At 43.2% G+C, this 17,261-nt stretch overlaps 1 protein-coding gene across 6 annotated transcripts in view; it reads right to left on the bottom strand.

The window, feature by feature from the left end:
- mapkap1 (MAPK associated protein 1) overlaps positions 1-17,261 on the bottom strand; it is a 371,223-nt gene that overhangs the window by 62,161 nt on the left and 291,801 nt on the right. For all 6 annotated transcript variants that reach the window (XM_038782195.1, XM_038782200.1, XM_038782197.1 and 3 more), the window contains one exon: positions 864-1,004. In XM_038782195.1, the coding sequence (XP_038638123.1) occupies positions 864-1,004 (141 nt within the window). The remainder of the gene's footprint in view (positions 1-863; positions 1,005-17,261) is intronic.

A 17,261-nucleotide genomic window follows, 5' to 3' on the forward strand; every position in this document is an offset into this window, starting at 1 on the left:
TATGCTCTTCCAGTTCTCTCTTAACTCCTAATCATCTTCTAATCACAGAATCCCCATGTCACATGATATATATGACTGTTCTGTGGTTCCCTCTAGTGGTAAGAAGCATTATTATTAACTTATCATGACAGACAGTACTCCATCACAATTCTTATTTGTGTCTTGTAGATGGTGGACGGGCTTTGGGGAGCCAGAAGGTGAGTTACTCACAATAGTATTCCTAGTCGCTGACATGCTCTTGGCGCCATAGTATTTATATGGCTGATCCAGTTCAGTTTCTGGTCAACGGTAGCCCCAGGATGTTGATATTGGGGGATTCAGCGATGCCACTGACTGTCAAGGGAAGGTGGTTAGATTCTCTCTTGTTGGGGATTCTAGTTGCTTGGCACTTGTGTGGTACAAATGTTAACTACCACTATGAATCCAAGTCTGAATATTGTCCAGGACTTTCCGCATATATGGACATGGACTGCTTTAGTATCGGAGGAGTGGCGAATGGCACTGAATATTGTGCAATCATCAGCGAATGACCCCAGTTCTGACCTTATGATGGAAGGAAGGTCACTGATAAAGCAGCTGAAGATGTTTGGGCCTAGGACCAATAATATAAGCCTCTAAATTAAGGTCCTATTAGCACATCAATTTAGATGTTATACCTTAAGATAATATTATTTTAAGGTATAACAGAATACTTGCAGCTTAATTTGAATAATTAGTGCCCGTGTGTTTCATTACAATTATTGTAATTGGTATCTACAATATAGTCAGAATTATTTCGAATTTTAGCAATTTGAGGGAAAGACCAATCTAATTAAAAAACATTTTTAAAAAACGTAATTTTTTTGTTGTATTTCACATGTTACCTAATTGGACATCTGTGGTGAATCGAAGCTTGTGGACGATGCTGACTTTGTAAGATTTGTAACGATGACTGCTCAGAATATCTTGCACTGTCGTCATATCTAAAGGTGGCTCATCCTCTGAACTCTCCTCTCCTCTTGAACCTGCAGATTAAAAAACAAACGGAAATAAACAAAATCCTGCATTTGTAAAAATATTCAGCGCTTGCTTAAAAATTAAATCAATCCAACTTTTAAAGAAATTATCAACAATCTACATCAGCAGAATTGGGGATAATACCAATTTTGCATAAGCAGCAAATAAATTGTGGAAATTCTTGAGAAGTCTCAATAGTAATTTCCATTTTCCAATGAAGGATTCACACACTAAGTGTTGGGCACAGTTTCAGCATGCAGCCTGTGTATGAAGCTGGCATTGCAGATTAACTGTCCAGATTAACTAGAAAACATCAACATTTATTTCCACTGAAATCCAAGAAAATAAATATCAGGTTGTTTCTATAATTAACCCTGCAATGCCAATATTGTGCATGGCAAGTAAGCTGAAAGATACCCGATGAAATCATCTATTCTTTCCACAAATGTTATCCGAATTGCATTTCTCATTTTATTGTCAAACTTTCCAGCACCTGCAGTTTTTTAAAAATAGTTTCAGCAAATGAATTTGGTTTGACACACCAAGCATCTACATATGTTTTTTTTTTAAAGAGGAAGTGTAGAGATGTTGTTGCTCTTTGAGATAAGTTTTCACAATTTGATTTTTCCAAACACTGCACAACTTACATTGATCTGTATTGATAAAAATCAAAAAATCCATGAAAATCCATGTCTACGTTACAACGTGGAAGAAATGTTTAGCAGAAGTTGGCATCAGTAACATTGCGAAGAAAAGAATAAAACTAAGTTCCAACAGTCGAAGACAAAAGTTAATGTCGTTTAGTAACTTTTGAGTTCCTTTGCAAAATGTTTCCAGCAAAAGGAGTCTCCTTTGTCTCTGAAGGCTTTCAATACTTCCCAAAATACAATTAATATACTCCCAATTACTTGTTACTTTCAGTCATCCCTTTAGAAAAAGTATTCTTCTACTCCTTTCTTTCATAACTATATAAATGCATGTATTTGTTATTAGTGTAATACTGATTTTAGATTTCAAATTATACTATTTTCTCCTATTCTCAGGGCTGCACGGTGGCACAGTGGTTAGCACTGCTGCCTCACGGCGCCGAGGTCCCAGGTTTGCTCATGGCTCTGGGTGACTGTCAGTGTGGAGTTTGCACGTTCTCCCCATATTTGCTTGGGTTTCACCCCCACAACCCAAAGATGTGCAGGCAAGGTGGATTGGCCACGTTAAATTCCCCCTTAATTGGAAAAAATGAATTGGGTACTCTAAAATTTATTTAAAAAAAAAAAAAATTTCTCCTGTTCTCAAGGTACTAACTCCTTCAATGGGGTATCTTTCCATGGAAACACAGTCAATCTCTGGTACCTTTCCCATGTGGAATATCTTGACCATAAGTGCTATAACGGTGTCCTGCCTGTTGGGACATCATGGATCCAATTCTCTATTGATCTCCATCATGCCCAATTCCAAACAATGAAGAATAGGACAGGCCAGCAATATTATGGGCAATCCTTCCTACATTCTAACAGCGACTCCACTTCAAAAGTACTTTAAAAAAAAAAAAAGTATTTTATTCCAAACATGTTCAATATAGTAACACAATCTTAACGTCCAACAGAGTATACAGTTTATACATTTTCCCTGAACCAACCCCCATGCTCTCGACAAACAGCTCCTCAAATATAGTCATAAACAGTCCTCCTTTAACCCCTTCAGGGCAAATTTGAAAAACTCATACAAGTCTCCCAATCATGCCGCAATCCTCAGTGGAGTAGCTGACCTCCAATTCAAAAGTATCCATTGTTGGCCGATCAGAGAGGCAAAGGCCATGATGTCGGCCCCCTTCCACTCCAGCAGCTTCGGCAACTCTGAAATCCCAAAGATCGCCACCATAGGGTCCAGCGTCCAGCTTCATCTCAATCCCTATAATCCTCGATAGATTCCTAAACCCATCTCACAAAAGTTCTCTAACTCCACACACCCCCAGAACATATGGCCATGGTTTGCCGACTCCCTCCCACACCTCTCACATCTTCCCATTACGTCCGGGAAAATGCACTCATGTGGGCCCCGAGTCATGTGAACCCTATGCACTACCTTAAAATGTATAAGACTCATCCTTGGGCAAGGGGAGGTTGAGTTCACTAAGCGCATTACTTCACACCAAGCTCCCCATCCTATCTCCCTCCCAACTCCTCCTCCCACTTCTACTTGATCCTTTCCACTAAGGTTGTGCCTTTCTCTCCCAACCACCGATATGTCCCTAATTCCACCATCCTTGCCTTCATCCAGGAGTAACTTTTTCTCTAAAAGCATATAATCTCGTACATGAGGGAATGAGGACAGCTACTTGCATGTGTATGAACTCATTCCACCCCCCCCCTCCCCCCCCCGTGGTAGCGCGAACTTCTCCCTTCTCCCGCAGTTCCCCTTGCCCAGAAAACATGCCCTCCACGAACACGGCCCTGACCTGCACTAGCCCTTCCTCCAGCCATCTCCTGTACATCTCCACCCACCCTCCCCCCTCGTTGCAGACCTATAATTGCCACAGAGTGCCGTCATCACGGATATGTGCTCCAGTTTAAACTGTCTCCTCAGCTGGTTTCAAATGTTTATGGACGACCTCAACGCAGGGCTTCTCATGTACCCACTTGGGGCGCAGGGCAATGGGGCCATCTCACGGGCTCACCCCCCCCACTTCCCACACAACGCCTCCTCTAACCCGACCCAACTTCCCCCCCCAACCTTCGCCTCGCCTTTTCCACATTTGTGGCCCAATAGTAATGGAGCAAATCCAGGAGTGTCAGTCCCCCTTCCCGCCCCTGCCTTTGCAGCAGAGTACTACAAATCCTCGGCCTCCTCCCTGCCCACACACATTCAGAAATTAAAGTATCTTACCTTCTGAAAGAAGGCCTTGGGGAGGAAAATTGGGAGGGCCTTAAAACAAACAGGAATCTTGGCAGCATGTTCATCTTTACTGCATGTATCCGTACCGCCAGTGTCAAATGCAGAGTATCCCATTGTTTAAGGTTCCCCTTAACCACCAGTCCTGTCAGGTTCTACCTATGAATCATGGCCCACTCATGCGTTACCTGGACCCCCAAATACCAGAATCTCTCCCTTGCCATTTTAAACGGCAGAGCCCCCAGATTCTCTCTTCCCGCCCCCACCCCACCCCGAAGTGTTTACCGTCAAAGGTATGTTTTTGGCTGTGAGACACTTAGTATATTCCAAGGTCATTAATGCAAAACTATTCATCTCTGGGAAGTGGATCAATAACCAGATGTCATAGTACAAAATCATTGTCAAAATATCTAGTGAAGAGATAAGGAGAATTCTTTCACTTGAAGAGTTTCCAGGATCTGAAACACTCACATATAAGATGGTGGAAGCAGATTTCATGAATATATTTAAAAAGGAGAGTCGGATAGGTTTTGAGGATGAGAAGCCTACATGAATACCGCCAAAAAGTGGAGATGTGAGCCGAAGCAGAATTTCTCCAAGTCCACATAGACATGATGGACGGATGGCCTTCTGCTGCGCTTTGAATTTCTATGAAGCTATGCCTTTCCATCACTGATCCAGCTGAGTATAGATCAGAGACAAAACCGTGGACCTCCCTGGTCAACTTGGTTCAGACAACAAAGATACCATCCCTGATGTCAAGTTCCTTTTTATTGTAAAAGTGGAAGAATCTTAAGATTGAACATATGAAGAATGGAATACTTCTAGTAACAGTGTCAAGCACGTTCAGGGTCAATTATTGTACAGTAAAGGATCCTGTGCTGTGGCAACAATATCAAAGGTAATGTCGTCATAGTCCCATAGTCTGCCGTTCCCGTTTGAGGGGTAGAGCTGGCTGGTGGTGGTTTAACCTGAGGATCCTAACACGTCAGGTGAGGGGCACGATTGATAAGGCAGGGCCTTCATGAATATACATTCAACCCAATCTCACGGAACGATCATTTGGTCCAAACTTGCTCTTCATTTTCACATCTTGTAATCGGCAAGTGAAAAATTTTATAAATGTTAATTAGGGGTAGTTTCTGATGTGACACCCCCCCACCCACCTACTAGGAATTTAAAAGAGGTTGTCCAAATACCTTCATGTTTCTCCATTCTCATGTGCTGAGTAGGATGTGGATCAAGGAACATGTGGGGATATCACTGGGCTATTTAGACATCTTCCTTGGTTAATTTTGTCATTTGATAATTTCTTCATTTTGTCTTTATATTTCCAGTCATTTTCAACTATTACTACTCTTTCTCCATATTCTACAATGCCCTCTTTAATCCCAGCAGTGTTGGATTCTCTGATCAGTCCTCATCTCAGACTTGATGACACTCCAGCTGCACAGGGGCACCAGACAAGGATGCCCACTGTCCCCGCTGCTGTTCGCACTAGCAATCGAACAGCTAGCAATCGTGCTCAGGGCAGCAAAAAATTGGAGGGGGATCCGAAGGGGAGGCAGAGAGCACAGAGTCTCACTCTATGCAGATGATCTGCTCCTCTACATCTCGGACCCACAAAGCAGCATGGACGGAATCATCGCGCTCCTGAAAGAATTTGGAGCCTTCTCGGGCTACAAACTCAACATGAGCAAAAGCGAGATCTTCCCAGTACACCGCAAGGAGGGGCAGCACTAAAGGGGCTGCTGTTCAAACAAGCCCGACACAAATTCCGCTACCTGGGGATCCAAATAGCCCATGACTGGAAAGGGATCCACAAATGGAACCTCACCAGCCTGACGGACGAAGTAAAAAAGGACCTGCAAAGATGGAACACACTCCCACTCTCCCTCGCGGGGAGAGTCCAGACGATCAAAATGAACGTACTGCCCAGGTTCCTCTTCCTGTTTAGATCCATTCCGATCTACATCCCCAAGGCCTTTTTCAAAGCGCTGGACAAACTTATCATGGCGTTCGTATGGGGGGGGGGAATGTTAGGATACCAAGGAAGGTCCTACAAAAAACAAAATCCGGGGGGGGGGGGGGGGCTAGCCCTCCCCAACCTACAATTCTACCACTGGGCGGCAACAGCCGAGCGAGTAAGGCGATGGATCCAGGAGCCAGAAGCTGAGTTGGTGCGTGTGGAGGAGGCCTCCTGCATGGGGACCTCCCTCCGGGCTCTCGCCACGGCAGCACTCCCATCCCCACCCAAAAAACACTCCAGCAGCCCAGTGGTGACAGCCACCCTCCAATTCTGGAACCAACTGCAGCAGCAATTTGGCCTGACCAAAATGTCGGACAAGGCTCCCATCTGCAACAACCATAGGTTCACACCAGCACTGACTGACGCCACCTTCAAAAGGTGGAGGCAGGATGGGGGGACACTGACAGTCAGGGACCTATAAACGGACGACAGGATCGCAACACTGGACGAACTGACAGAGAAATTTCGACTAGCCGGGGGGAACGAGCTACGGTACCTGCAGCTCAAAAACTTCTTACGAAAGGCGACAAGGACGTACCCACAACCGCCACGGCAGACACTATTGGAAGACCTACTGGACTCAAGTATCCTAGAGAAAGGGAACTGTAGTGACATGTATGACCGACTGGTAGAAAGGGACGACACCGTACTGGACGCAACAAGAATGAAATGGGAGGATGACCTGGGGATTGAGATAGGGTGGGGACTCTGGAGCGAGAGCACTGCATAGGGTCAACTCCACCTCCACGTGCGCAAGGCTCAGCCTGACGCAACTAAAAGTGGTACATAGAGCCCACTTAACAAGAAACCGTATGAGTAGGTTCTTCCCGGAGGTGGAGGACAGATGTGAACGGTGCCAAAGAGGCCCAGCCAACCACGCCCACATGTTCTGGTCTTGCCCCAGACTTGTGGAGTACTGGACAGCCTTCTTCGAGGCTATGTCCAAAGTGGTGGGGGTGAGGGTGGAGCCATGCCCGATAGTGGCGGTCTTCGGGGTTTCAGACCAGCCAGATCTATTCCTGGGGAGGGCGGCGGACGCCCTTGCCTTTGCCTCCCTGATCGCCCGCCGTAGAATCCTGTTTGGCTGGCGGTCAGCAGCACCGCCCAGAGCTGCAGACTGGCTGTCCGACCTCTCGGAATCTCTCCAAATGGAGAAAATCAAATTCGCCATCTGAGGGTCGGACGACGGCTTCCACAGAACATGGGAGCCATTCATGCAATTGTTCCGGGACCTGTTTGTGGCCAACGAACAAGAGGAAGAATAGTCGGGTGCCCAAGAATCAGGGGAAAATGGACAGGAATCGGGGGAAGGTAGCCGGGGGGGGGGGGGGGGGGGGGGGGGGGCTACGGGTTCGTTATGGGGGCTTGTTCTCATGGTTTTACGCTTATTTCTTTTTCTTGTTAATTTATTGTTTTTGTATTGGAGGGGAGGGGTTACTGTTTTTCTCTGTTGTGATAAAAATTTGTTGTTGAAAACTTGAATAAAAATTATTCCAAAAAAAAAAAGACTTGATGACACTGCTTTTAATCTTCAGGCAGCTTCTCCTGAGGGCCTCTGGTAAGAAAACTTCACACAAGCAATGGAAATAGGGTATTAAAAAAGTGGTAAAGCTGACAAGTAAATAAAATAACTCACCAAAACATATACACTTATTCATTTTTCACTTTAAAATCTAACTAGCCAGTGAATTACTGCTAGTTTTCACAGTTTGACAAGCACTTTGTGTAGTCAAGATGATGTGAATGATATTTCAAGCACACACTTTCTGTACTTATATATTAACAGTGCCTGTTGTGTTTAACAAATGAAACCGCTTTAAAAAAAAAACACACAATTTTGCATATGGTTTTCCCAAAAGAAAAGTCATAGGTAATCGATCACTTAGCCATCAAGAAAGCCTACAGAACAGGAAGCAAGTTGCTTTCGTTCCAAGTGTGACATTTCCTGGCGCTAGGCTGTCGGCTAGAGCCAGTATTAAAAGCCTGCTGTCACTTGCTGTGAATTATACATTATTTGAAACCCTGGCATTTCATTTATTTTTCACTCTGAAATGAAATCAAGCACATGCTACACTATATCAGGCAAAGAATGTAATGTTAACACCTGTACTGTATATCACAAGGAAAATCATCAAGTATATTAAAATAAATCCCCAATAGCAAGTAAATGCATCTTAAACTTATTATGCTGCTTCCTGCAGAATAATGAGAATTTTACATTATCTTCATTAATACAATCATGTTTTCAAAGGTTTAAACTACGTTAACCTGGAATATTAAACCCATTATAAGTCAAGATATCATTGCTAGTTGGTGAGGAGTATGCAGTACCTATACTCAAGATTTGTGAATTCAACATAATCTAATCTTTAAACATTCAAACAGGGCAGTAAGTGTTCTACAATAAGTCCTTCTCAGTTTGAAGCATGTATCCGGAGCTCAAGCAATTTTTGAAAACTGGAAATTTCTTAAGCATCATTGCATCACTATATCTAATGCAGTATTGAATCATAGAATTACAGAATCCCAACAGTGCAGAAGGAGGCCATTCGGCCCATCGAGTCTGTACCAACCCTCTGACAGAGAAGTCCATCCAAGCACACTTCCCTGCCATATCCCAATAACACCTTCAACTTAACCTGCACATCCCTGGATACTAAAGGACACTTTCAGCACCTCACGTAGACACAGGGAGAATGTGCAAACTCCACACAGACAGTCACCAGGAGCGGGAAATGAACCCGGGTCCTTGGCACTGTGATGCAGCAGTGTTTAACCATAGTGCCACCATGGAAACTTCTGTTGCATGACTTTCAAGTTGGGTGATTTACTTGCAGCTACTGTTAGAAATTCTATGGAACTTGAAGGATAACAAATATGCTTCCTAAAGTTACAATCATAACTTCTTCTTAATAAACCCGCTAAGAAGGCTTGAACACTGATCAACTTTTCAACCTCTTAAGTTGCGTGTAGTTTCAAGCATATATGCTATACCAGCAGGGTGCACAACACTCAGAATATATCCTCCAAAAGTTTCTTGAATTATTCAAGCTCTCGGGTGTATTTTAATTGGAATGTTTCAGCATTTGTTTGGGGGGGTGGGGATGCGGGGGTGCAGTTATGGAGAAAAACATTATAGGAATGCATTACATCAACTACAACTTAGCAGCCAGAGTCAACAGTTCCTTGAAAGATTGTTTGTAAATTTAGGTGCTCTGTAACACTATTGATTCCTTAAGAGTGGATAGTATTCGAGCCTGTATCATAATGTGTACATGCTCCGTTTATCATAAGGGATCTTTCAGTGATGGGTTTGGTAATCAAGGGTAGTGCATGCAACCATCAGGCATCTTCTCAAATACACACAGGGGATTTACTCGCGTCACATTTTTCTGCAATTGTTCTTAGTGGAAGATTGCCAGCTTGTCTCTTAGCGACCTCAAGGTTCAATCAACGGTTTGAGCAAACAGCATTACAAAATTATTTGTTCCACAATTTAGGATGAAGAATATATGCAACATTTAGGGACAATTGGATAACAATAGGATAACAATTTGAAGTAAAATAAACTGAATTTCCTCATGCACAAATATTTTTCTTGGATGAATTCACAAAATAGTTCCGAACACGAGGTAGCATGCACCTTTAAGGGGAGTTCTGAGGGTCATGTGACCTGTACGGCCAATTGGGCCAGAGCACGCAAATCCCGAGACCGAGATTTTCCTGGCAGTTTGGTGTAAATAGTTATTTACCTTAATAAATCATTTATTTGTTAATCTTATTGGTGGTTGCTGGTCTTTCAAGATACTACATTTAGCAACAAGGATCAATCGAAGTTCCTTTCCTACTGTACGGGAAAGCAGACCTCATGTGGAAACCTTTTCTTTGAAGCACAATCATTCAGCATTTCAAGCGTCAAAATGCCCCCTTTTGGGAAATTTGAGCCTTTCAATCCTGCAGAACTGTGGATGCTATATGTCAAATGCTTGCGCTATTTCTTGAAAAGAAAAAGCAGCAGGTAATTCTATCAGCAGCCTGTGGGGCTCCGACCTACAACCTGCTAAGGAGTCTGACTTTTCCAGAAGCTCCCGTCTTCAAAGCTTTTGAGGAGCTTGTGGAATTAGTCAAGGGACATTATCACCCAAAGCCTTTGGTGATAATGCAGTGATACAAATTTAATTTGATGACAAGAGCCCCAGGGCAGAAGAAAGTAGTGTTTGTGGCACACCTGAAACAAACGGCTGAACAATGCGAGTTTGGGTCTGCACTTAACGACATGTTTAGAGACAGGCTAATGTGTGATGTTAACGACATGGCTATACAAAAGACATTACTAGCAGAGGCGAGATTACCATAAAGAAGGCATTAGAGGACAGCCAGGCCATGTGAACTGCTGAAAGGTGAATGTGTGTGGAGAGGGGGGTGTGGGGGCGGGGTTGGGGGGAATGAAACTGCGAAGCAGATGAGTCCACCAAGTTTGGCGGGAAGCTGCTGGTAGTCATGGCACCGGAGATGAAGGAACAGAAGGTAGCCAGCAAAGAGGCTTTGAGCAAAAGAGAAAAGAGAGTTTAGAGAGGTGTAGAGAATTTGCTCTATACATGAGGATTAATGAAGAATGCTACTGTGTGGGGAGATCACCCTGAGGAAAGATACTTCAGGGAAGCTGTATGTTATGCCTGCCATAGGAAGGGGCACATTCAGAGAAGTGTAATGTACAAAATCAAACAGGCCAACAAAACAAAATTAAGACTCCAATAAAAGGTGTTGAGAATAACCCTGAAAGTGGAACTGAAGGTTAAACAAAATTAAACATGGGACAAAACAGCGCCAATAACGATTGCATTGATGGTAAAAAAGTCAGCCACTCAGATTGGAAGTGGATATCAGTGCTCCGTAACAGTTGTAGGTGAACAAATGTATTGTTATTTACAAGGTGTGGTCCAGTCCCTGACGTTAAGCAGAACAGGGTGGCATGCGGGGTGCAGTGGCTAGCACTGGGACTGCGGCGTTGAGGACCCGGGTTCTAATCCCGGCCCAGGGTCACTGTCAGTGTGGAGTTTGCACATTCTCCCCATGTCTGCGTGAGTTTCACCCCCACAACCCAAAGATGTGCTGGTTAGGTGAATTGGCCATGCTAAACTGCCCCTTAATTGGAGAAAGAAAAATAATTGGCTACTTTAAATTTATAAAAAAAGTTAAGCAGCACGCCGGCTAGGCTAGCCACGTATACTGGGAAGTTTTAAGGATCTTAGGAACACCACAATGCCCAAAAGGTACCTACATCAGTCAGCTTAACTGCCTCTAATAGTTGTGGGGGCCAAGGACCAAATCTGATGGACCAAGATTGACTTAGTCACATTAGATTAAATTAGCTAGAAATCATCAAAATTAACAAAGGAGATTTTTATGTCTTAAAAAAAATACCAGGAGGTTTTCCAAGACGGGTTAGGCAAGATACAGGGCCTAAAAGCAAAGATTTACGTGAATCCTGAAGCCAAGTCCAAGTTTTACAGAGCCCAACCCATCTCCTATACTTTACACAAGAGTTGAGTCTGAACTCAAGCAGAGACACGAATTAGGCAGCATCAAGCCTGTACAGTGGGCAGCTCTCATTGCGCCAGTGGATAAACCATTAGGATATGTGGGGATTACAAATTAACTGTGAATCGGGTGGCAGAATTAGACCGATACCCAATATCAAGAATTGAAGATTTATACACTAAATTAGGAGGCTTAATTTGCACTAAACCTGATCTGAGCCATGCATATCAACAATTTAAGTTAGACGAAGCAGCTAGAGAATTAAACTCCTACATCGGTATACCTGGATACCCTTCAGAGTCTCATTGGCGTGTGCAATTTTCCAGCGCATGATTGAAAGCTTATAACAGTATCCACTGAAGGGGTTTGTCTATCTGGACAGATAACAGGAGCGTCCGAAGAGGAGAACCTAGCAAAAATTTTAAAAAGATTTAAGGAGGCCAGAGTAAGGCTCAAAAGGGAAAATGAACATCTCAAGCTCAGGAAGTGGCGTACTTAGGGTTTCAACTCGAAACCCAAGGGCAGCATGTACCCTATGGAGGACAAGATAAAGGAATTGAGGAAATACCGACCCTCATAAATGTCAGAATTGAAATATTTTTTAGGAATGGTGAATTATTACTGCAGATTTATTCCTAATCTCCTACATTGTTCGCACCCTACACATTGCTCAAGATGCACCAGAGGTAGTATTGGAGAGAGCATCAGGAAGAAGCCTTTGAACTGGTTAAACTAGCTTTGCAGTCATCCAGTCCTTTCGTTCATTTTGACCCTCAAAAGAGATCATTCTTACCAGAAATGCGCCTCCTTATGGAATCAGAGCAGTTTTATCACATAAGAAAGATGGTGCAGAAAGGCGAATCACCTCTGCCTGTGACCGGTTGAGCAAGCTTCCTCTCAAATCAAAAAAGAGGGGCTAGCCATAATCTTCGAGTGAAGAAGTTCCATTCATACATTTATTGGATTTGTTTATTGTCATGTGTACCAAGGTACAGAGAAAAGTATTTTTCTGCGAGCAGCTCAACAGATCATTAAGTACATGAAAAGAAAAGGAAATAAAAGAAAATACATAATAGGGCAACACAAGGTACATAATGTAACTAGATAACACCGGCATTGGGTGAAGCATACAGGAGTGTAGTGTTAATGAGGTCAGTCCATAAGAGGGTCGTTTAGGAGTCTGGTAACAGTGGGGAAGAAGTTGTTTTTGAGTCTGTTCGTGCAGGATCTCATACTTTTGTATCTCTTCCCCGATAGAAGAAGTTGGAAGAGTGAGTAAGCCGAGTGGGAGGGGTCTTTGATTATGCAGCCCAATTTCCCCAGGAGGTGTAGATGGAGTCAATGGATGGGAGGCAGGTTCATGTGATGGACTGGGCTGTGTTCACGATGGCATTTCATAGCAGTTTCTGACCACAAACCCTGGTTATGTTTATTTAGGGAGGATAACACCATCCCTCCCATAGTTTCAGCTAGCATCCAATGCTGGGCTGTATTGTTAGAAGCCTATGAGTATACCTTCCAGTATAGGCAGGAAGCACACACGCTTTCAGCTGCCTTCCCCTACCTAGAGTATACAGCCTATGCCAGTACCACAGGAAATTGTTCTTCATAGAATCACAGAATTTACAGTGCAGAAGACGACCATTCGGCCCATCGAGTCTGCACTGGTTCTTGGAAAGAGCACTCTACCTAAGCCGACATCGCCAACCCATCCCCACAACTCAGTAACCTCACCTAAGCATTTTGGACACTAAGGGCAATTTATCATGGCCAATCCACCTAACCTGCACATCTTTGGACTGTGGGAGGAAACCCATGCACTCATGGGGAGAATGTCTGGATTCCACAGACGGTGACCCAAGCACGGCATCGAACCTGGGACCCTGGAGCTGTGAAGCAATTGTGCTAACCACAGTGTTACCGTACTTCTTCTAAGCGTTCTCGAAACATTGCCTGTGTTAGCGCGACAGATCATTTTTTGGACCACAAGGGTCCCATATTATATTAAGTCAAACATATGATCCTCTACAATTGGCATTATAACAGGTCTGAGCAATGTAAGAAAAGGCACGTTAGTTGCGAAGATGGCACCTTATTGTGGGGAGCAGGGTTGGTTGTTCCCATTCCCGTGAGGAAGTTTTATTACAAGAATTACACAGTGCTCAACCTGGGATGACAAAGATGAAAATACTTGCATGAGTGGTGGCCCAGAATGGATATGGACAGAATTTGGCCAGTGTGACCAATGTCAAATGTAGCAAAACCTGCCATCTGCAGCCATAATGGCCAGGTCGAAGAGGGGTGCAACTACATGCCATTTTGTGAGCTCATTCATAGGCTCCATGTTCTTACTCATAATAGATGCTCAATCCAAGTGGTTGGACATACACAACATGAGGTCCATGACCTCATCAGCAAAGATAGAGAAGCTGCGACAGACATTCACCACCCACAGGTTGCCCGTGGTGCTGGTCTCAGCTAATGGGACTGCGTTTACTAATGAAGAGTACAAGCATGGTGAACACGATTATGGTGGTCAAACTGCCAAGACCCTCTGGACACAATGGCTCATGAGAACCAACGGTGTTCAACTTATTCAAACCGCTCCCTACCATCTTGCTTCAAATGGACTGGCTGAGAGAGTTGCCCAAACATTCAAAGCCACCATGAAGAAAGTCATTAGCCTCTCTAAAAAAATCAAACTGGCCCGTTTCCTGATTGATTATAGAACACCTCATGTCACCACAAGTGTTGCACCTGCTAAATTGTTCTATGGGTAGATGCATTAGAACAAGGTTGGATTTGTCATTTCTGTTGATCCTGATGAAAGGAGAGACCAGATTTTATTTCAGTCGATGAGGCCTGTTGCTGACGTCTTGTCATGGAGAAATCAGAGGATGTTGATGAATTCCTCGAGACAGCCAGCCTTTGAGGGTCTTCCATAGCACTTTCCGATTAAGCTGAAGAGAGTGAAGTGCTAGTCAGATGAAGGGCTTTCCAAGCACTCTTTGGGAGAAGTACTTTAACAGCAGTCTCAATGGTCATGGTTGGAGCTCTTCAGTGTAACTGATGAAAGCCTTCACAGTTTATCATCTTCACTGAAGAAGCTCTTGATAAAGTTCATTTGCCTCGGTAAGCTTGGTGAGTTGCTGACAGGTTGGAAAACATGTTCTGTGCTGATTCAACATTAAGTCAACTAACAATTTGCTTGGAGAGTTGGGCGGGGGGGGGGGGGAAAGAGGGACTGTATGCGTTAATTGTGACTATGGGCAATTCCTGATTCCTTTTTGTCATTTGTTTATATAAACATGCGGGTTAATGTCTGGGGTTTGGTGGGAGGATGGGATCGTTGTTATTGATATGGGGATTGAATTTACATTCGTTACTGATTATTGTTGGGTGTAAATTTGGGAGAAAATGTGAAAAGGAGCATAAAAAATATTTTAAAAACACTAATAATTTGCTTAACAACCTCAATCACTAACCAACTGATCCAAAGGAATCCCCCCCTGCTCTCTTTTAATCTGGCCCCAAGGAATCATTCTGAGGTGTCAACTTCTGGGACATCTTCCCCCATCTCACCTTTTCAACAACCTGAGAAAATTCCCCGTAAATCTTGCATGGTTGAAATGATTGATCTTAAACTGCAAATTCAACAATCTGCGCTGTTTCTTCAAGTAGATTCAATGAAAGTCTCTTGCAATGTTAGTAATATTCAAACCTTTGGTTTGAAGCAAGAACACAGGAGCAGAATTACCAGTCCTACTGTGACTGAGGTGCAGCACGGTGGAGCAGTGGCTAGTGCTGCTGCCTCACGGCGCAGAGGACTTGGGTTCGATCCTGGCCCTGGGTCACTGTCCATGTGGAGTTTGCACATTCTCCCCGTGTCTACGAGGGTCTTGCCCCAAACCCAAAAAGATGTGCAGGGTAGGTAAATTGGCCACACTAAAATTGCCCCTTAATTGGAAAATATAATTGGGTACTCTAAATGTTTTTAATTTTAAAAAGTACAACCGTGACTGCAAATGTGCTGATTACAGTTTTTTCTGCATTTGAAGGATAGTTTGTTCATCTTTATGTGGAGGATAAAAAAGGAAGAAAATAAATTCTTTCCACTCAAGTTACATTGTTCACACCTTCAAAGTTAGGTTGAAAATTTCTTGGGAGCAGTTTAATTGTATTTTAAAGTGTTGAACTTTCCTGACGATGCATCTAAAGGATCAAATTACATTTCCCAAATTTAGATTAAAGCCGCACATGTTCTGTTGGCTGTACTCATCAGGCAAGTCATAATGGTTTTGTTACTGGACTACTAATCCATTGATCTAGATTAATGATCTGGAGGTATGAGCTCAAGCTCCATGTAGGCAGCTGGGGAAACATCGGAATTTTAAAAAATCTAACAGTATTAGTAATGGCTACTATGAGAAACGACTGGATTATTATCTACAGTTTAGACGGAAAACCTATCTGCTTCACAACCCCCCTTTTGGGAAAGACGTCTGCCCTTTTTACCTGGTTTAGTCTACATATGGCTCCAGACCCACAGGAATATGGCCGACTCTTGGCTGCTCTCTGAAGTGACCTAGCAAGACATTCAGTTGTATTCAAGAAGGCAGCTCATCATAATCTTCTCTAGGACAATTAGAGACTGACAATAAATTCTGGATTAATGAATAAAAAATAATTTGTGATTAGTTTGTGCTGGTCTCCTGAAACAGTAAAACAAACTAGTGGCTACCAACACTATGTAGATATGATGAGTGTGTATGTGTATGTGTGTGTGTGTGTGTGTGTGTGTGTGTGTGTGTGTGTGTGTGTGTGTGTGTGTGTGTGTGTGTGTGTGTGTGTGTGTGGGGTCATCATAGGCTAAAAACTGATCATTTCAACTGCATTTCACTAATACACACAAAAGATTCTTACTCTAAATTATCTTAAATAAGATCATACACAGCCCTGTAGATATGTTCAGGTTGAGACTACGGTTTTTAAACTGATGAACCCTGACAAGATCATTTTGCCCTCAGAAGTGACCTCTTAGTTGGCCAATCAAGAGCCTGACTGTATACATTGATATATTAGACCATTTCTATTTAATACCTCACGGAATCCCTCTATAACCTTGAAAATGCTGATTAAGCAAATTAAAAAGGACCACTATCCTCCATTACAGAAGATGCAATCTTTTCTTAAACACTAGATATATAAATCACCAGTTTACGTTTCGTTACCAATATTACTGACTACAGTATAGCACTGCCATGCTCACTCATCTTTATCAGATCCTATGTTTCTTTTTCATAGTCTGTGTGAAGAGTTGACATATTTATACCTTTGTTTTCAACACTAGCGAGCTCAGTAATGCAGTATCAAAGGAGCATATGGTTATTTATCACTGACCATCTAAAACGTATTCTTGCACAACAGGAAAACCTTTAGGAACCAAATAATTCTTGTTCTATGATTTTGATACAATGGTTAACGTTGATTGGACTTGGAAGTTATTTTGTACCTTCCCTTTCATGAGCAAATACCCGGTGAGCATGCAGCATTACTTTTAAAACCAAATTAGAGTTAAATTTATAGCTATCGAGATTCGGCTTCTGGCGGAGGGAGTGGTCGCAGGTGGAGGAGCTCCCTCCCGGCTGGAGAGCGCAGGGTAAGGCGAGTGGCGACCCGGACCAAGGCAGGGATCAAAGCGGGGACGGCGAGCCAGCAGCAGGGACTGAGCCAGCAGAAGGAAACTTTTTTTCCCTTTTTCTTTTAAAAAAAAAACAAATTCCCTTGAAAAGAATTGAAAAAAAGA

This window comes from Scyliorhinus canicula, chromosome 21 (genome assembly GCF_902713615.1).
Source record: "Scyliorhinus canicula chromosome 21, sScyCan1.1, whole genome shotgun sequence".
Lineage (NCBI taxonomy): Eukaryota > Metazoa > Chordata > Chondrichthyes > Carcharhiniformes > Scyliorhinidae > Scyliorhinus > Scyliorhinus canicula.